Raw genomic sequence first — 21,355 nt, 5'->3', positions numbered from 1 at the left:
ACTGTCATGAAACAGCTAAATCATATGAATTTATTGTTACTCAGTAAATTCTGACAATTGTAGAACTACTTTCAATCACAGTGGATGGAAAAAGAAAGACATTCGATGATAAAACCAAATTTAAACAGTATATATCTACAAATCCAGCCCTACAGAAGGAAAACTTCAACCAGAAGAGGTTAGCAACACCTAAGAAAACACAAAGAATAAGTAATATCAAACCAGAAAATCAAAAGAGGGAAAAACAACTCATACCACAACAACAAAAATGGTAACCAAGAAACACTGTTCATTGATGACTCTCAATATAAATGGTCTCAATTCCCCAATAAAAGAGGCGCAGGCTAACAGAATGAATGCAAAAACAGGATCCATTATTCTGCTGTACCCAAGAAACACGGATTAACATCAAGGATAGACATCAAATCAGAGTAAAAGGATGGAAAAATATATTCCAAGTAAATGGACCTAAGAAAAAAATTGATGTAGCCATTTCCTGACAAAATAGACTTCAAGCCAAAACATATCAGAAGAGATAGGGAAGGACACTACATAATCATCAAAGGAAAATTCCACCAAGACAATATTATAATTTTTAACATCTATGCACCAAATACAAGGGCACCCAAGTTCATAAAAAAAATCAGTAGCCCTACTATATATAGACAATAAAGGTGATGAGAAAGAAATCAGAGAAACATCACCTTTTACAATAGCCACAAACACCATAAAATATCTTGGGTAACTCTAACCAAACAGGTGAAAGACATGTATAACAGGAACTTTGGATCTTTAAAGAAAGAAAAAATTTTTTTTGGTTTTTCGAGACAGGGTTTCTCTGTGGCTTTGGAGGTTGTCCTGGAACTCACTCTGTAGACCAGGCTGGCCTCGAACTCACAGAGATCCACCTGTCTCTGCCTCCTGAGTGCTGGGATTAATAAAGAAAGAAATTAAAGAAGATACCAGAAAATAGAAAGATCTCCCATGCTCTTGCATAGGTAGGATCAACACAGTAAAAATGCCAATCTTACCAGAAGCAACCTACAGATTCAATACAATCCCTATAAAAATACCAGCACAATTTTTCACAGACCTCGAAAGGACAATCCTCAATTTTATATGGGAAAACAAAAGACCCAGGATAGCCAAAACAACCCTGTACAATAAAGGAACTTCAGGAGGCATCGCCATCCCTGACTTCAAGCTCTATTATAGAGCTATAGTCCTGAAAACAGCTTGGTATTGACACAAAAACAGACAGGTAGACCAATGGAATCCAATAGAAGACCCTGATATTAACCCACACCCCTTTGAACACGTGATCTTTGACAAAGAAGCTAAAACTAATAGAAAAAAGAAAGCATCTTCAACAAAAGCATCTTCAACAAATGCTGGCATGTAAAAGACAACAGATAGATCCAAGTCTATCACCATGCACAAAACTTAAGTCCAAATGGATCAAAGACCTCAACATCAACCCAGCCACACTGAACCTCTTAGAAGAGGAAGTGGGAAGTACCCTTGAACCAATTGGTACAGGAGACTGCTTCCTGAACAAAATACCAGTAGCACAGACACTGAGATCGACAATTAATAAATGGGACCTCCTAGAACTGAGAAGCTTCTTCATGACAAAGGATACAGTCAACAAGACAAAACGACAGCCCACAGAATGGGAAAAGATAGTCACAAACCCCACAGCTGGCAGAGGGCTGATCTTCAAAATTTACAAAGAACTTAAGAAGCAAGTCTCCAAAACACCAAAGGATCCAATTAAAAAGAGAGCTACAGAACTAAATAGAGAATTCTCAATAGAGGAGTCTAAAATGGCCGAGAGACACTTGAGAAAGTGCTCAACATTGTTAGCCATCAGGGAAATGCAAATCAAAACAATTCTGAGATACCATCTCAGTCCTGTCAGAATGGCTAAAATCAAAAATACTAATGACAATTTATGCTGGAGAGGATGTGGAGAAAGGGGAACACTCCTCCACTGCTGGTGGGAATGCCAACTTGTGCAGCCACTTTGGAGATTGGTGTGGAGATTCCTCAGGAAAATGGAAATCAGTCTACCACAAGATTCAGCAATTCCACTCTTAGGCATATACCCAAAGATGTACACTCATACAATAAGGACATCTGCTCAACTATGTTCATAGCATTCTTTGTAATAGCCAGAACGTGGAAGCAACCTAGATGCCCCTCAACTGAAGAGTGGATAGAGAAAATGTGGTACATTTACACAATGGAGTACTACTCAGCAGAAAAACAAATGGAATCTTGAAATTTGCAGGCAAATGGATGGCACTAGAAGAAACCATCCTGAGTGAGGTAACCCAGTCACAAAAAGACAAAAATGGCATGTACTCACTCATATATGGATTTTAGACATGGAGCAGGGCATTGTCAGCCTACAATCCCACTGCCAGAGAGTCTGGGATGCAGGGAGGATCCTAAGAGAGATATGCAATGGTAACCTGGAGAAGGGTTATGGGACGAGACCTCCTAATTGGACTGGGGGGGTGGATGAAGGGGAGGACAGAAGAAGATGGGAGAAAGAGAGGGGGAAAAGAGGAGGGGAGAGGAGGACATGGGAGAGTAGGAAGGTTGAGCCAGGGTAAGAATAGAGGAGAGAAGGATGGGAGATACCATAAAAGAGGGAGCCATTATAAGTTGGAGGAGAGATCTGGCACTAGTGAGATCTTCACAGATCTACAAGAATGACACCAACTGGCATTAAGGCTACCTTAAATGCCCTCTCATGATAATAAGATTGATGACTACCTTATATGCCATCCTAGAATCCTCATCCAGTGACTGACAGAAGCAGAGACAGACACCCACAGCTAAAAACTGAACTGAACTCCTGGAACCCAGTTTCAAAGAGGAGTGACGAGCAAAGGAATCAAGACCAGGCTGGTGAAACCCTCAGAGGCACCTGACCTAAACAAGGGGATGCATGGACCCCAGACTGATGAGAAGCCAGCATGGGACTGATCCAGACCCCCCCCCCCTGCAACCTGGGTGTCAGAGAAGAGGCCTCAGCAATCTATGGGACCTTGGAGAACAGATCAGTATTTATTCCTGGCATACAAATAAACTCTGGGAGCCCATTCCACATGGAGGGATGCTCTTTCAGCCTGGACACATGGGGGAGGACCTAGGCCCTGCCTGGGATGATATGATAGACTCTGAAAATCCCTCCTGGAGGCCCTTACCCTCCCTGGGGAGCGGAGGGGGGAATGGAGTGGGGTGGGGGGTTGGGAAGATTGGGGAGTCGAGAGAGGAGGGGAGGGAGAGGGAACTGAGAGTAACGTGTAAAAAGTCAAATAAAAAAAAATTAAAAAAAGGCCTGGCGTTGGTGGCGCATGCCTTTAATCCCAGCACTCGGGAGGCAGAGGCAGGCGGATCTCTGAGTTCGAGGCCAGCCTGGTCTACAAAAGGAAGTTCCAGGACAGCCTCCAAAACTACACAGGGGAACCCTGTCTCCAAAACCAAAAACAAAACCCAAAAATAAAAAACGATTTAAAATAACTTAAAAAAAAAAAACAACTACAGCTTAAATCAGATATTGCCCTTCACACAGTAATAGTGATAGTGGGGGACTTCAGTACCCTACTCTTGCCAATAGAAGGGTTGTCCAGAGAAAAGCTAAACAGAGAAATGCTGGAGCCAACTGACATTATGAACCAAATGGGTTTAACATATTTACAGGTTGTTTCACCCAAATATAAAAGAATATACATTTTTAGCTGCTCATGGAACTTTCTCCAAAATTGACCACATACTTGGGCACAAAGCAAGTCTCAACAGATACAAGAAAGCTGAAATAACACATTGAATCCCATTTGACAATCATGGATTAAAACTGGATATTAACAACCGAAACAATATAGAAAGCTTACAAAAGTATGGAAATGAAACAAAATACTACTGAATGAAAAATGTGTCAAGACAGAAATTAGGAAAGAAATTAAAAACATCCTAGAATTGAATGAAAATGAAAATACAACATACTTAAACTTAAGTGCCTATATAAAAAAAATTGGAGCCGGGCGGTGGTGATGCACGCCTTTAATCCCAGCACTTGGGAGGCAGAGGCAGGCGGATCTCTGTGAGTTCGAGGCCGGGCTGGACCGATAGCCTCCGAAACAATACAGAGAAACCCTGTCTCGTAAAAACCAAAAACAAAAACAAACAAAAAAAAAATTGGAGAGATCTCATATTAGTAACAGAACACCTGAAAGCTCTAGAACAAAAAGAAGAAATAACACCACAAAGGAGTAAATGGCAAGAAATAATCAAACTCAGGGGTGAAATCAATAAAGGGAAACAAACAATACAAAGAATCAGTGGAACAAATAGTTGGATCTTTGAGAACATTAGTAAGATTGACAAACTTATAACCCAATTAACTAAAAGGTGGAGAGAGAAGATCCAAAATTTCAAAACTAGAGATGAAAAGGGGGACATAACAACAGACACTGAGGAAATTCAGAGAATCATTAAGGACATACTTTAAAAACTAGTACTCCACCAAATTGGAAACCCTAAAAGAAATAGATACTTTTCTTGATATATACCATCTATTAAATGTATTGAGAGATTCAATTCAAGCCGTTGCATCTGGCTTGAATTCCTGAGTGCTAGCACCTGGGCTTTGAGATACCTTTTGGTTAAAATCAGTGATTGTTATCTTTTGTTTAAAGTTAGGGATTATTACCTGAGCTGCTGGGTTTTTTTTTTTTTTTTTGGTTTTGTTTTTGTTTTTTGGTTTTTTTTGTTTGTTTTGTTTTTTTGTTTTTCAAGACAGGGTTTCTTTGTGGCTTTGGAGGCTGTCCTGCTGAGCTGCTGTTTTAAAGGAATTGCAGAATCTTTGCATAACTTAGTCTTGAGACTGCCTGGTAAACCAGGTCTCAAGGTTGAGAACTGCTTAGGCAAATGGTTCCTACAAACTCCAGAAAAGAGGTTTTGGTATGCAGAAACTGACTTGCAAAAGGTGTTTTTTGTGTAACAATATAGGGGGCTTTTGTGAAGCCACCAGTTAGTCAGTTCATTAGAAGCTGGCTCTGCTGCTGCTGCTGCATTTTGGAGTGACCCTCTGACCCATGTAACACAGCAACAAAAAGCAAGCTAATACAACGCAGAAGGGTCTGGATGAACTGTCCTCCGCAGCAGTTACTTTGTCGTTACCATGTGAAATTTCTGAAATGATTTAGAGGAGGAAGGATTCTGTTGTTCATGGTTTCTGAGGTATCAGCCCACCTTGGCAAAGAGGATGTAAAATGCCTTTGTTATGGTGGATGGGAAGCAAAGAAAATGACAGCCAGGGGTGCAGACCTGATACAGACCCTAAGGACATGTGCCTCGTGTGAGCCTGACCTGGTGTAGAATCACCTGGGACACAGTAAGGCACACCTCTGGGTGTGAGCGAGGGTGGTTTCAGAAAGGACCAACGAGGATGAGTGCCATCTGAACGCAGGCAGTGCCAGCCCTTGAGCTGGGATGCACGGGCTCAATAGGGAGGAAACGGAGAAAGCCAAGCACAGCGTTGCACTCTGCACTCTTCCTGCAGTTTCCTGGGCAGCTGTGATGTCAGCCGTGACAAGAACTGCTCTGCTGTGCCTCTGCAAGGAGGAGCAAAATAAACCTTTTCTGTAGGGAGTTTCTGCTGAGCATTGTGTATCAAATTTGCTCTGAGACAGAAAGGCTCCTCCACAGGGAGCAACTCAAGACCCCGGGTGTTCTGAAGGGAAGCGCTGAAGAGTTGCTAAAACCCAGGAAATAAACACCACAAATAAGCTCAAGGATGCAAAAAAACCAAAAACAACAACAACAACAACAACAAAAAAACCAAACCAAAACAAAAAAAAGCTCAAGGATGATAGAGAGTGGTGTGTGTCTTCATTCCCAGCACTCAGGAACCAGAGGCAGGTAGATCTATATGAGTTCAAGACCATCTACAGGAAGCTCCAGGCCAGTCCACTTTTACACAGAGAGAGAAAACAAAACAAAACAAAACAGAACAGAACAGAACAGCATAGGAAGTCCCTCAACTGACCAGGTGAACTAGGTCCCTCCTCCCCACACTTACAAGCAATAAGAACTGCTGAGAGACCCTCAGACAAGCTGAGCTGCTTAAAGGAGGCAGAGACCAGTGGGACTGCCTGGAAAACCCCCCTGACCTGTTGAGCTGCCTGCTGGCTGTGTGGTGAGCTCCAGCTTTCCACTCCGGGATGGGTTTTGGTGATGCAGCTGTCTTTGAGTCATTTCTGCTACTGTGAGCGGCCTCATTACCTCCATGAGTAATACTAATCAACCAGTATACTGGTTCACATAGGTGACCTTGGTGCCATTCTTAGAGAGCAGGCATTTGTTCACATTTCCCCAGGAATAGTGTCATGCAACATTTAATATTGTGGTCACAGTGATCCGATGGAGTAACTAAAACATGCAATGACCTACTTCTTCCAGTTAGCCCCCAACTAAAGTTTCCAGAACGTCACAAAGGTAGTGCCACCAGTTGGGGACCAAGGCTTCAGTGGTGACCCTTAGGAGACACCTCACATCCATGTGTAACACACTCTCGGCTTTCTGAGAAGTTTAGACCCCGCAGTTCTTAGATATATCCACTCAACCAGGCTGGTTGCAAATGTCCTAGACTCCTGATCCTTAGACAAGTATCTCTGAGGGACATTTGGGTTTCCCAGAAAGATTTACAGTAGACTCATCCACAACAGAGGTAACCATACCCCGCCCCCCATCCCGATAAACTACTTGCATTTGACTCTGTCTCAGGGTCTACTTCTGGGGAATCCAGACTAAGAGTGAAACAGAGAACCTTGTCCAGAAAGCCTCAGCTGTTAGGAGAAGTTTCCACGAGGCAAGGCCAGGGGCCCTGGGTAACTTACAACATCAGTAGGATGGCTGGAATGATCAGGCCTGGATTGGCAAGGAATGCAAAAATCTTGCCCAGGAATTTAGGAAAGTCATTTTCAATGGTCTCGTGGAGGACATCATACATTCTATTTTTCCCACTAGAAAGAGGAGAAGACGCGTTAAAGTATGTGCCAAGCTCCTGTGGCACTCACAGTCATGCCCATGACCTACCCTATGGCTCCAAAGCTGTCACTGCTGCTTTTCTGAGAGAACCAGAGCTCTCCTCCGAATAGACTAAGAAAGAAGACCCCACTCTGGCTGCCACTCGGTTAGGCAGACAACCAGTTCTGGCGACACTGTACTCACCAGCTTCCTGCCCTCGGTAACCCACACGCTCTCAAACTACAAAGCTCGTCAGCAAGAAAAAAAGGGGATTTTCCCCACATATTTTTTTTCTTTGAGGGGATAGGCTCTTGCTATGCTCCTGTTCTATTCCTGATCTCCTAGGCTGGAGGGATGCTTCTACCTCAATCCCAAGTAGCTGGCACCATACACACATATGTCTGTGCTAGAAGAAAATGGTTCATGGCTTAGTTATAAGGTAAACATGGACTTTCCTGGGCTCCTTGACCTGGAAGCAGTTCTCTTAAGATTAATGTGGTGGACATGCCACCATACCTTTAAAACACCCCTACAGTTAATCTTCCAGCCTGGAAACTGCATTGTTCCAAGATGGGCTTCTGTACTATTTACAATAGTAGGTTCATTTTTAATTCTAATTCTTTAGAATTAGATTGACTCTGCCGGGCATTGGTGGTGCATGCCTTTAATCCCAGCACTTGGGAGGCAGAGGCAGGTGGATCTCTGTGAGTTCGAGGCCAGCCTGATCTACAGAGTGAGTTCCAGGACAGGTTCCAAAACAATAGCAGAGAAATCCTGTCTCAAAAAATCAAAAAAAAAAAAAAAAAAAAAAAAAAAAAAAAAGAGACTCTCCAAGGACACTTTAATACTGGTGGCTCTTGAATGGTAATTTTGATGCTATGAAATAGACTTAGGCATTTGAAGATTCTGGTCCAAATTCTTTATTCTATGGAACACCATGAACTATTTACCATCTATTCATCTATTTGTCTGTCTGTCTGTCTGTCTATCTCTATCTTTCCTCTATCAATTTGTCACCTATCAATCATCTATCTTCTATTAATCTTTCATCTATCAATCATATATCATCTATCAATCTTTTTATCTTTCGATCAATCATCTATCTACCTATCTATCATCTTTTAATCATCTATCTGTCTGTCTATCGTCTATCTTCTTTTCCTGTAACACATACATGTATGCATGTATGTGCCCATGCATATGGATGTCTGAGGTTGATGGCAGGAGTCTTTCTTAATTGTTCTTCTATTTTGTTCGAGACAGGGTCTTTCAAACCTAGAGCTCGCCAATAGGATTAGTCTATTTAGCCAGCTTTCTCAGAGAGTCTTCTGGATCTGTCTTCAGAGGCTGGGATCCCAGCCTTTATGTAGGTTCTGGGGACCTGGCTTGTGCATGCAGCAAGCACTCTAATGGCTGAGGCACCCCCCAATCTGTTTATGACTGCAGCCATATCCTGGTTCTTTCCACTAGAGCTGTACTATCAAATATGACTACTAAAATAATTATAAAGTAATTAAAGTGCAATTTTGAAATTCTGTTTTTTAGGCAAGTTTTTAAGTGTTTGTCTACAGCCCTGTGATGAGGAGGACTGTATTAGAAAGTGAGTATAGGATGCTGTCATCGCAGGGCTTTCTATTGCTTGTGCTGAGCTTTCATCTCTGGAGAAGCTACTGAACTTTTCTTTGCTCTAACTTCCACTTGTCTCTATAGGCAATGAGATGCAAAGCTCACACCGTTAGAGGGTTCTATCTGAAGTCAGCAGGTGCTGAGGATAGCACCGTTAAACTGTGTCATACAGTGCTATAGTCAGCAGCTTAGTCTTCTCTGTGCAAAGATCAGATTGACATATAATGCCTCAGGGACAAATCAGCTTGTCATCTGCAAGCTAAAATAGTTTTCCTTCTTTATTTTTACATTTTTAAATGGTTGAAAAAATCAAGTATAATTTCTTCTGACATATAAAAACTGAAGCATGATTTTTTTTTATATTTCAATGTATAAACTTTTGCTGGAACATAGCCATGCTCATTCTTTGGTGCATTGTACATGGCTAAGTTTTAATGGCATTACGTCATATATGATATACTGTTGTATATTATCCTGTAATGGCAGGGCTGAGCAGTTTTATCAGAGGCCATGTGAATCTATTTCATTGCTTGGCACTATTGTGTTGCATGCCAGTAGTTCCAGCATCTGGGAAGCTGAGGCAGGAGGACTGTGCAAAAAAAAAAAAGAACCCTACATTTTAGTTATGACAATATTTCATGTGTCATGCTCATCACCATGACATGACATTTGATTTATTTTTATTATTAGAACATGCCTATGATGTAAAAATAGGAGAGAGAGAGAGAGAGAGAGAGAGAGAGAGAGAGAGAACTTCAAACATTAAGGTTTTAAGTTGAAGTTGAATGTGAATGACTTTGTCTCTGAAGTGTTAGTGTGGTAGCTGCTATGACAATTAGTACACCGATGGATTAACATACTATACATGGACTGTGTTACAAGTCTGGAGGCCGGAAGTTTGAAATGGTTTCACTGGGTTAACCTAAGCTGTTGGCAGGGCTGCAGTCCTCTGAGGTAGCCACAGAGGAGTGCATGCCTTGTGTCCCTTGGCTTAAGTTCCTTTTTTCGTCTTAAAAGCCAGCTTCATAGATTTTTCAAAACTTTCTCTGCTTTCACAGTCATTTGGCCTCTGTTCTTATTTGATGGAGTCTCCCACTTGCGGCCTAACATCTTTGACTGCTGTCATTCTCGGTAGAAATTAAGGTGGGAGCAGATGTGTGAAGAAGAGGCAAACACAGGGACAGGCTTGCTCTATAACAGATTATTCTTACATTAACTAATCCAGTTCCATGAGTGAGAACTTGCTCACAAACGTGACTGTTAGACCAATTTCATGAGAGAATGACACTACTACCATTTAATTGATCAATCACTTTCTAAAGTCGAGGTTTCCTCAAAGTGACATAATGGTAGACAGGTTTCAACATTAGTTTCAGAGGCTATGGATCATACCTTAGTAACCTGCAAAGTTTAAAATATACATGAGCAGGTACCTTACAGGCAGTTAACCAATGCTTAGCATATATAGTGCCTTCCACCTGACGGTGGTGCTATAAGCATCCGTAAGTACCTCATTCAGTGACTGTCACAGACTAAGCTCTCAGAATACCTTCGTTACCTCCATCCCATCACTACCTCTGTCTTTACTGGCAAGTGCATGGTCATCTGGGGGCTATCGGGATCCTTGGCACCTTTCTTCCTTTTTGTCTTCCTCCTTCTAGCCAATTGCAATGACTGCTGGTGCAGTTTCAACAAATCCAGAGAGAGAAGAGAAGGGACAGTAAATCAAAGTCGTCCTGTCTCCCTTACAAAAAAAAAAAAAAAAGACATAAAAGACCCGAGCTGCAAACACAGATAAATGACTTAGGAAACCATGGGCAGCTCTTCTCTCCTGTAACAGACACTAACTACAGTCCTCTCTCAGATTCCATGTGCTATAGGATCACTTTTTCTCTTCTCTCAAGGATGAGTGAAGACACTGAGATATATGTGAATGCACCATGTTGTTATTTATGTAAAAGTGAGTAGCATGCCTCAGAATCCTGAATATCATACATTGATCTAAATCTGTGGCAATATGTCCAAAGTCTCGATTCTCTGGCCACAGGGAAAGCTTGAGCCCATAATCAAACATTCCTAACTTCCCCCTTACTCTGTCCCTGACTTACATGCCTAGATACATGCACACTGAATACCTTATAGGCTGCTTTGAGGAGAGCAGATCAAATGCTGGGCAAGGTATAGTCCACGTCCACAGACTTGTTCTGTGGGTTGATGTAGAATGTTTTTTTAGTTTAAAAATTTGAATGAATTTTCAAGTGAAAGTGGTATATGATTTCAAACAAATGTTCAGATTTTATGAAGACCTGAAAAGCCTATAATAATGGGCCCGTGTTCTTCAGGGTTGAGGTGAGCACCAGCCGTCTTCAACTTGGGCAGAGCAACAGGTTCACAGATATCCATACTAAAGACCAACATGGTCCTCTAAGTACTTCATAAATAGCAACACATTAGATTCTCAAAGCAGCCTTACTAGCTAAACTTTCTATCTTTTAGGAAACAAACCTGTGCAGAGCTCAAAACTGCCCAGCTGCTCAGTGAGAGAGTTTGCTCTTAGATCGGCCGTCTAAACTAAGTGATTTTTCTGCACAGACCTACATGATTCCATTAGCTGTGTAGGCAGGCTGGTTTCCACTTCAAATACTCAGTCCTACTGCTATGATGAAGAAGTACCCATGGAGAATATGTAAGCACATTGATACAGCTGTGTTCCAATAAAACTTTATTTACAAAATCAGATGGTGTTTTGGATTTGTTTCAAAGGGCATATAGCTCACCAACTTCCATTTGTGATTATGTGCTATGGGACACTAATCATCTCTATCATTTATGTTGCCTGCCAGGGCCCAGCAGGCATTTAGTGTGGTCTGAACCCTAACTAACTTCTTTGGTGTGCAATTGAACTTCTGCGAGGTGGCAGTCTATTTGGAACATCAACCACAAGGCAGTTGTGATTTCTGTGAGGTAACAGTGTACTTGGAACATTAACTATAAGGCAGTTGTTTTCTTCCAGACACTGAGCATAACACAGTGAAAAAGGAAGAAAACACCATCTCCTTCTGGATCTTCTGGCCCATGGAAGAATGTAATAAACAAAATAAAAAGGAAAAGGCTCAGCATGTATTGTCTGTTTGTTTTTGAAGTAGACTTTGATTCAAATTCATGCTTCTCCTGTCTTAGTCTTCTAAGTAATTGCTTATAGCTAGCAGTTACCATGTCCAGCAAGGAACACATGATTTGTTTAAGGGTAAAAAGGAGATAAACAGAAACAGGGTGTGTGTGTGTGTGTGTGTGTGTGTGTTGTGTGGTGTGATATGTGTGTGTGTGGTATGATATGTGTGTGTGTGTAATGTAATGTGATGTGATGTGTATGGTGTGTGGTGTGTGGTGTGTGGTGTATATGTGTGCTTGCATTCATGTGTGCTCCATTGAGAAGCTCAGCTTTGTGGAGATTGTATCCATGTTTCTTCCTTTAGTTTTAGGTTAGGTCTCTTTTCTTATGATCTGATATAGGTTGCCATGATCAGCCAGGAAAGCAGATGAGGCTAAAGGGACACAAAAGTCAAGGAACAGGCATGCCACAGGCTAAGGAGCCATCTTTCCTGGGTACAGGTGGGCAGTCTGAAGTAGTGGCAGCGCCTGTACCCGGGCTTGCTTAGGAAGAAACTGACTGAGTCTTCTTTGACATGGCTGTTTCCTCACTCTGGCATCTCTAGCCACCTGCAGCCTTCCACCCTGACTGCTACATTCTCTATTCTGCGCAGACTCCTGTGTGACCAGATTGTGCTCTGATAGCAGACGCCATTGAATACCTCCTTTAGGTTCCACCAGCTCTAGGCCTCTTAACTGAAAAGGAGACAACAAACTTCTCCCACAGCACACTTCACACTGGGATGCCGGGCTGGCTCAGGGGTGGGTGAGAGCACAGCTGGATGAGATATTCTGTTTCAGGATCGTGCAAGGCTATGCATGGCCCCCCTCAATTGCTTACCCCAATTCTTGTCTGGGATAGGTATTCAGCAAGGATGGGAACACTAGTTTCTCCACGTTAACTTATTGTAAGATTCTCTAGGAGGCCACAGAGAATTTCTAAGTGAGAAGACATTTGGTAAAAGAGTACTGTGTGCTAAGCATTTTTAGTCCCAGACCTATTTTTTCAGAGACTAGAGGGATTTGTTTTCAGTGGGTCACATATTTATAAAGAGAACAGGAGGTATTCATTATTGTTCAATCCACTTCCTTATATAACTACATCCAATTACCCAGTATGCTATAGAGTGCCCAATTGAGAGTCTTAGTCAAGACCAACTATGCCTGCCTCACACCTGGATGGAGGTTAGAATACCCGCCATCACTCATCTTGAGCTAACATAACCACATGTGGTAGATTATCTACTGTTAAAAGGTTATATTTGTACTACCTAATATGGTAGTCAGCCACTTGTGGGTATTAAAATCAAAATTAATTACAATGAAAAAAATGAGAAATTTGGTTTCTCAACTCTTCATTTCAAGCACCCAGTAGCCACAAGTAGCTGCCTGCTACCCCATGGGGCGTCTCCATCCTTACAGAAAACCTGCTGAATAGTTCCAATGGTTTGCCCAAACTTCCATAACCTCTCACAGGCTGGCATGAAACCAGAACTGGAATTCTGAGCCAGGACCTGTGGGCAGACTGCCTCAGGAGGAAAACTCTCCCCAGCAATGAAGAGTGCACCTGAAGGGACCACAGTCAAACGAGGGTGGGAGGGACATGACGGTGTAGGCCACTGGCAGGAGGCTGAGGAAGAGCACCAGCAGCAGCAGGCCCATGTAGAAGTTGTTGGATCGGGAGGCTTTAAACACGCGCTCGTGGGGCACGTTGCTGCTCATCACTGCCCAGCACTGGAAGTACATGGAGGTCAACAGGCGCAGGACATTGATGCCTACCAGTCCTGGAGCATAGAAGGAGCCCATCCTGAAAGGTCAGAAATGGGATATCTGGTTGACCTGGTAGCAGGAAGGTGAGGGAAGGCTAATAGAAGGTAATGTGGTGGGTACATTAAGGACATGCAGTCAAGGCACTTTCCTGAAGTGCAGAGGCCTTCCGTTTAACCAAGGTATTTGTCATCAGGCTGGAGCCATCCAGTCCCCAAGAGAGGAAGATAACTCTAAGTACTGCTGGCTGGGACCCTGGCCAGTACTTACCACTGCTTCCCTAGCAGGCATCAGCAGATCTCAGTCTCTGGCCTCCATGAGCATCCCTACTGGCAGACAGTAGCTTCTAGACAGCCCTTAGCATCTCCAAAGTCTTAGGCTGACATCATGCAGCCTCCAAAGGAGAAAGTGCCTTCCTTCCTTCCTTCCTTCCTTCCTTCCTTCCTTCCTTCCTTCCTTCCCTCCTTCCTTCCTTCCTTCCTTCCCCACTCTCCTCTTCTCCCCGCCCCATCCTTCTCATTTCTTCTTCCTTTGCCCCTTCTCCTCCTTGTTTCTTTGCTTTGTTCTTTCTTCCTTCTCTCCCTATTTCTACTCTCTCTGTAGCACACTGGTTAGCTACACACTGTCCCGCATCCCACCCTGTTCTACTCTCTAGCTCTTATCAGAAACCGAGCTGAGAGAGCTGAGGTGATTTTCTGTCGTCCACCCCCATCCAAGCTCATTGAGAGACAAAGTTGCAGGTTCCAGTTTTTGACTCCCCAGATTACATGCTCTTCAGATGAAATAGACAACTCACCAGATCATTCCTTGGTTGAAGATCAAACCCAGCACATTTCCACTAATATCAAACTCAGCATATGAGGGCTGGAGAGAGAGGCAGGGGAAGAGGGAGAGAGGAGCTAGTGAGAAAGCAAACATTAGGAGATTGCAGCTAGATCCTATCCAGGTCAAGACACCTCACCCTGAAATGCCTGCTTTGGGTTCAGGATTCTGATTTCTGTTGTTTTGTTAATTTTTGGCAGTCTCTCTGTATAGCTCAGGCTGGCTTCAATTTTATGATAATACTGATGCCTTAACTTCTTGAGCTCCAAGATGAAAGTATCATACCTGCTAGTAGGATTGTTCCTTTAATAGGCTTTTGATGTGTATGTATGCATGCATGCATGTATGTATGCATGTATGTATGTATGTATTTTGAGATAGGGTTCATGTAGCTCAGGCTATGTTCTTGTTATATACCTAGAACTTCTGATTCTCTTTCCTATGCCTCCCAAATTCTGGGATTACAGGTGTGAGCTGCTGTATTGGGCTTATGTGGTGCTGAGGTTGAATCCAGGGCCTTTGGCACACTAGGCAAGTATCCTACCAACTGGACTGTCTCCCCATCTTTGTTTTCAACTTTCAAAGTTTTGAAGTTTTTAATTTGTTAATTTGTATTTTATGTGTATGGGTGTTTTGTTTGAACCTAGTCTGTGCACCACATATGTGTACTGCCTCTGGAAGCCAGAAGAGGGCATCCGATCTTCTGGAACTAATGTTACAGACACTGTTAACTGCTGCATGGGTGCTCTGAGTGAGCCCAAGTCCTCTGCAAAAGCAATAGGACTCTTTACTGCTAAGCCATCTCATCAGTCTCCAAAGTTTTGAAGCTATTAAAACCGAAGCTTTTCAACAACAACAACAAATTATAATTGTATCTACCTCTTCAGGCTGTAGCCCAACCCTTTGATTTGGAGAGGACTTTAGCTCTTAAGAAAGCATTTCATTAATGTTCTAATTAGAAATTTACTTCCAATTATAATCAGGGGAGAAGGCAAATGACATTAGTGAAATGCAAATCATGAATGGAGACACAGCATGAGAAGCTGGTTTTAAAACAAGCAGGGAAGACTCATTCCCCATCCTTCCAGGCACAATTTCCTGTCCTCCAGTATGACAATAGTTCAGATTTGGGGCTGATTATTTCATAGTTTGGGCTCTCGACAGGAATCTGAAAGGACACAGGGCTTGTGAGTCCTCATGATGTACTCAAGCCTCCTTCTAGTTTGTCTCCTGAAGAGGAGACAATGACAACAGGTGCGAGAGGAGCCAGGGGACAGGAGGGAGACGGTGGGCAACAAAGCTTGGAACAAAGAGGCAAAGACGCGGGAGTTAAATGCGCGAGGGACGGGATTCAAGAACTCAACATTTAACCAGCATTACAAAAACAGGCCTGGAGAGATGGCACAGCAGCAAAGAGCACTTGCGGCTCTTGCAGCACCTGCTTTAGGGGCTCACAAGAACATGTAACCCCAGTTCCAGGAGGGGTCCAATGCCCTCTGGCCTCTGGGGGAATTTCAAGCAATTGGTGCACATACATTCACACAAGTGCATGCGCATATACATAAAATCAATCAATAAATCTTCAAAAAACAAACAAAAGCCCCAAATAAACAAAAACAAAAACACCTTATCTACTGGTTTTTGTGTCCTGCTCAAAAAATATTTCTCACTTCCAAGATTGCAAATGTATATGTAACTTTTAAAAGATAATTTTGATTTATGTTTCTATATTCGTGCTAGGTCTTGTGGTATATGCCTGTAATCCCAGCACTGTGGAGGCTGAGGCAGGAGGATTGCTGTAAGTTTGGGAATATCCTGGGCTCCATCATGAGTACCAGACCAGCCAGAAATACACAGAAAGACCTGTCTCAAAGCAAAACAAAGAGAACCATAAACCTACTCCCCTAAAAACTTTGATTCACCTATAATTAATTTATGTAGGTAAAGGGACATGGTCCTCTCCCCATCCATAGCTCATTTTAAAAAAAGATTTATTCATTTATTATGACTACAATAGCCTGCCTCCATGCCTGCCTGCATATCAGAAGAGGACACCAGATCTCATTATAGATGGCTGTGTGCCACCATGTGGTTGCTGAGATTTGAACTCAGGACCTCTGGAAGAGCAGTCAGTGATCTTAACCTCTGAGCCATCTCTCCAGCCTCCCCCCACCCCCATAGCTCTTTTTTTGGGGGGTGTTTCGAGACAGGGTTTCTCTGTATTGTTTTGGAGGCTGTCCTGGAACTTGCTCTGTAGACCAGGCTGGCCTCAAACTCACAGAGATCTGCCTGCCTCTGCCTCCTGAGTGCTGGGATTAAAGGCATGCGCCACCAATGTCTGGCTTCCCAGAGCTCATTTTTAAAAACAGTTGTTTTCTTTGTTTCAGTTTGGTTTAGTTTTTCCAGATAGGGTTTCTCTATGTAGCTGTAGCTGCCCTAGAACTCACTCTGTAGACAAACAGTTTAAATTTTATTTAGAGCTGGAGAGATTCCCTGCATGTATATGTATGTCTGTGTACCACATGAGGCCAGAAGTGAGTGTTGAATCCTCTGGGACTAGAGTTACAGGTAATTGTGAGTTACCATGTGGGTTCTGGGAATTGAACCCAGGTCCTCTGGAAGAGCAGCTTGTACTCTTAACCAGTGAGCCGTCTCTCCAGCCCCTATAGCTCAGTTTTATATATTGGTTCTCTTCCTTACTGATTTGAAACAGCTTCTTATTGGGGAAGTCCTGTGTATATGTCAATAAAGCACTTTTTGCCAATAGGGAAGCAAAATAGGTGGAACTAGGAGTTGAGGAGGACTCTGGGCAGGAGAAACACAGGGAGTCAAGATGTAACCGCCATAGGGGTAAAAAGCCTGGAAACTTCTCCAGTAAGAGAAATACTTATATTAACAATTATGGGATAAATACTTAAGTCAGAGCTAGCCAGTAAGAAACAAGCAAGGCCAACAGCTTCATAATTAATATAGCCTCCTGTGTGTTTATTTGGGACTGATGCGGCTCTGGAACCAGGCTGGCAGGAAGGCTTCTCTTTACAGCTTCTTTATTATAAACAGTTTCCCCTGGCTAATATCAGTGTCTGGGCTTTGTGTTCTGGTCTATGGGCAAGCCTGTTTCCTCCAGTTCCCATTTAGTTATTACAGCATCATTATACTTTTCCTTTTTGGAATAGAGTCTTACTACGTAACCCAGGCTGGTTCCACACTCCTGATCCTATGTGTGTGTGTGTGAGTGTGATATTTGCATGTGTGTTTGTGTGTGAGCATATTTGTACCTGTGCATGTGCATATTTAGCACTCTATGCTTTACTCCTTTGAGACAATGACTTTTGCCAAGCCTGAAGCTAGACTGGCAGCCAGCACGCCCCAGTGGTCCAGTGTTGGGATTACAGGTGTGCACATGACCCTGCGTGGCTTTCTACATGGCTGCTGGAGTTTGAACTCAAGTCCTTATGCTTGTGCAAAAAGTGCTCTTACCCACTGAACCAAACCTGACTTCTTAATACACTTTAGTAGAGTAGTAGGTATAGCCCCTTAATTCTTCCTAAAGAGTTTTCCTATACGTTTCATACACTCATTTCTGAGCAGATTTTATTGTAACTTTGCAATCTTATAGAATTTAGAAATTACTTTGAAGACAGCAATACTGTGTCTTCCTTTCAAAGATGGCATCATCTTTGAGCACAGCATCCTTCCATCATTCTTCTCAGGCCCGGACACAGGTTTTGTTAGTGCTAAGGAGGGGTCCAATAGACTTCCTTACAGTTATGCTAGAGACCTATGGCCCTTAGTTTTAGGTACAACGCCACAAGCCAGGGTGAGGGCTACATGGCTAACAAAGATAAGGAGTCTTTTGGCAGCTCTGTTAAGGAGACTTCCTTTCCCAACACAACTGATGAGTAGAACAATGAGATGTCATGGAAGAGAAACGCGCTGGGCCAGTGAATGGGCCTGAGGTTCTGGCAACTCATGGAAAGTCACGTGGCAAGAAATTGGCATATGCTTGAGGTGAGTATTTTGCCAAGTAGGTGCGGAAGTGGGTCTCTCAGGGGGAGGTGTTAGAGTCAAAGAGGCTTCTCAAAGCATAACCAGATGATAGGGAAAGGGCACCAGGTTCTTGGTTGTTCTGGGATTTCTAAAATGTTTATGCATCGTAAGGTTCCAGCCTTCCTCATGAGAGGTCATTCAGATAACTCTTCACCAGTGTATCAGCTCGGCATTGAAGAATGTGGTCCCAGTACCCCAAAGCTGAATGCTTCCATTTAAAAAAATTTAAACCCCCTTTTGTCTTGGTGTTTTATGTGTATTGTGTTTTGCCTGCATGAATGTCTGGGTACCACACAAGTGCCTGATGCCCACGGAGGCTGGAAGAGGGTGTCAGATCCCCTGGAACTGGAGTTACAGACTGTCGTGAGCTGCCAAGTGGGTGTTATGCATGGAACCCAGGTCCTCTGGAAGAGCAGTCAGGGCTCTTAACCACTGAGCTATGTCGTCAGCCCCATGACTCCATTCCTAGATGAAGGTCACAATGGGAAAATGTGGAGTTGCTTCTGTGAATGCAAGAGGACTCTTAGTAATTATGACTAAACACACTGCCTCAGAGAACACAGAAATGGAATGGACAGGAGTGCAGCTGAGTACAAATATCACAGAGGGTGTCAACCAGGGCTTACTGGGGAATATATGAAAAAACAGCTTACAAAGCCAGCCTCGAGGTCCCAGCACCAGCAGTGATTCATGAACCGGACAAAACAAGCACGGAGGAAATCCCCCACCAAGATGGTGAGGTAGGTTACCAGCATGTCAGACACTGTCAGCCTCATAAACTCCTGCAAGGAGGAACATGGGAAAGTAGGAGTGGCTAGATGGGAACTTGTCCACTTCCCTCAAATGATCATAACCATACGACACTCTCTCCCACTCACCTGACTGTGAGGCCTGGTTCTTCCTGGAGGAACAGAAGAATGACTTCAGACTTTAGAGAAAGCTTAATTCAAGCCTTGGCTTGATAAATTACCAATTATTTAAATAACCGTGGAATAATACACATGTCTCTAGGAGTCAGGAATATCATGCTTGCTGAGTTATTGGGAAGCCTATCAGTCACATATGCAAATTGCCTGGGTTATTAGCAATGACCAGTGCTCCATACCATTGCTAGACCTGAAGGCTGGGTCTTTGCTTCCCCCATCTGCTCTGACATCCTGGTTTTCCCCATTAGGACTTAATGTGATCATCAATTACTCAGGCCAACTTCTTACTAATCAAATTTTTCTTGGTATACAGAGAAGATAAACCAGGGGGCTGGAGAGATGGCTTAGTGCTTAAGAACACTGGCTGCTCTTCCATAGGTCCTGAGTTCAATTCCCAACAACCACACGGTGCCTCTCATAACTATCTATATTGGGACCTGATGCTCTCTTCTGGCATAAAGGTGTACGCACAGATAGAGCACTCATATACATTAAACAAATAAATAAATATTAAAAATACACGAGAAGATAAACCTAAGAATCACATAGCAGAATCAAAAAAGCAGAGATTTCTCCACTTATACAGGGTACATATAACTAATTTTTTTAATTGGAAAGATCTGCCAGAATTCTGTTATGTAGCAGTTTTATAGACTGAAACAGTCCATCCCACAGGGAATCTCCGTAAACAGGAAGGTAAACAGCTCAAAATACCCTCAGGAAATCCCTAAAACCGATTCACTAATCTCCTTCCTCCAGCAGTAATAGAGACTTCTGAGAGTCACTCTCAAAGGGGCTGAGCGACAAAGAAGACCCCAAGACCAGCTGCTGCACAAAGGAGGCTTAGACCAGCTAAGGCACCTGGAAGGACACCTTTCAACTTGTTGAGCTGCTTGCAGGCTGTGCAGTGTGCTCAGGTCCCCAGCTTTTGTGAGCTGTCACCCATGCTGGTATGGGCTTCAGTGATGCAGCTGTCTTTGAGTCATTTCTGCTCCTATAAGTAACCCTCACTCACATTTCCTGCAAATAACCCTCAAAAAACCTCATTGGTTGGACTTTGGTGGTGTCTGTACTTTAATCTGCCCTGAGCTGTCTATCTGGGGTGAGTAGATATGTGTGTTACGTCTCCCCAGGAAAAGTCTTATTACACAACTTCATCACAACTTTGAAGACAGCAGAGAGATGTGAAGTTCCAGGATGTTCCAGTGTCTGCTTTATTCATCTTGGACCTTCCAAGATTAAGAAATGCCTACTTGACCCCTTTGGCTCCTACAATCCTTCCTCCCCTTTTTCTGCAGGATTCCCCTAGTACTTACTAATGTTTGGTCTGCATCTGTTTCCATCAGTTACTGGATGAAGCCTCTCTGTTGACAATTGGGCTAGGAACCAATCTATGAGTAGAGGGGAGGTGGGGGGGGAGGTACTGGGAGGAGAGGAGGGAGGAAAACTGTAGCCGGGATGTAAAAGGTATAAATAAATAGATTAAAAAAAAAAACACTGAAACAATGCCTGCTTGGTGGACATTTGAGTTTTCAGGGCTGTTTCCAAAATGGAAAGATCACAGAAAAAAACAACAAAGACCTGAGAACAAGAGTCACCTTTTCAGAAAACATAATTACTTACAATGCCCACAGCTGTCTCCCAGCAAGAGCCCCTGGGCACATCCGCAGGGTGTGGTGGTGGCCGGGGCACACTTTCATTCCCACCCGAGGAGTTGTAGTAGTTAAACAGGGTCCAATGAGTGATGTTCTTGATTTTCTCCTCATTAGAAAGCTGTAAGAGAAAATGCTGATAGGAAGTTGGAAGGAGCCATGGGTAGTTCAGCTTCCCTATCATTGGACAATCTTTTCAGAAATGAACTGTGTCTAGTTCCCTGCTGTACCCAAGGGCTTAACATTCATGTTCCATACATGTCTGAAAAGCATTGATGAGCGGTTTGGCCAACCATGACAGATCTCATCAGTGGACAATTA

At 43.1% G+C, this 21,355-nt stretch overlaps 1 protein-coding gene across 1 annotated transcript in view; it reads right to left on the bottom strand.

Annotated features, from left to right (window-relative positions):
* Nucleotides 1-21,355, bottom strand: part of Tmc2 (transmembrane channel like 2) — a 72,281-nt gene that overhangs the window by 6,010 nt on the left and 44,916 nt on the right. The window contains exons 13-17 of the mRNA XM_040746286.1: nucleotides 21,006-21,155; nucleotides 19,110-19,238; nucleotides 14,381-14,448; nucleotides 13,385-13,624; nucleotides 6,912-7,037 (exon numbers count right to left, since the gene is read on the bottom strand). Of these exons, the coding sequence (XP_040602220.1) occupies nucleotides 6,912-7,037; nucleotides 13,385-13,624; nucleotides 14,381-14,448; nucleotides 19,110-19,238; nucleotides 21,006-21,155 (713 nt within the window). The remainder of the gene's footprint in view (nucleotides 1-6,911; nucleotides 7,038-13,384; nucleotides 13,625-14,380; nucleotides 14,449-19,109; nucleotides 19,239-21,005; nucleotides 21,156-21,355) is intronic.

Source organism: Mesocricetus auratus, unplaced genomic scaffold (genome assembly GCF_017639785.1).
Source record: "Mesocricetus auratus isolate SY011 unplaced genomic scaffold, BCM_Maur_2.0 Super-Scaffold_100004, whole genome shotgun sequence".
Lineage (NCBI taxonomy): Eukaryota > Metazoa > Chordata > Mammalia > Rodentia > Cricetidae > Mesocricetus > Mesocricetus auratus.
This window is presented reverse-complemented; position numbering and strand designations above follow the sequence as displayed.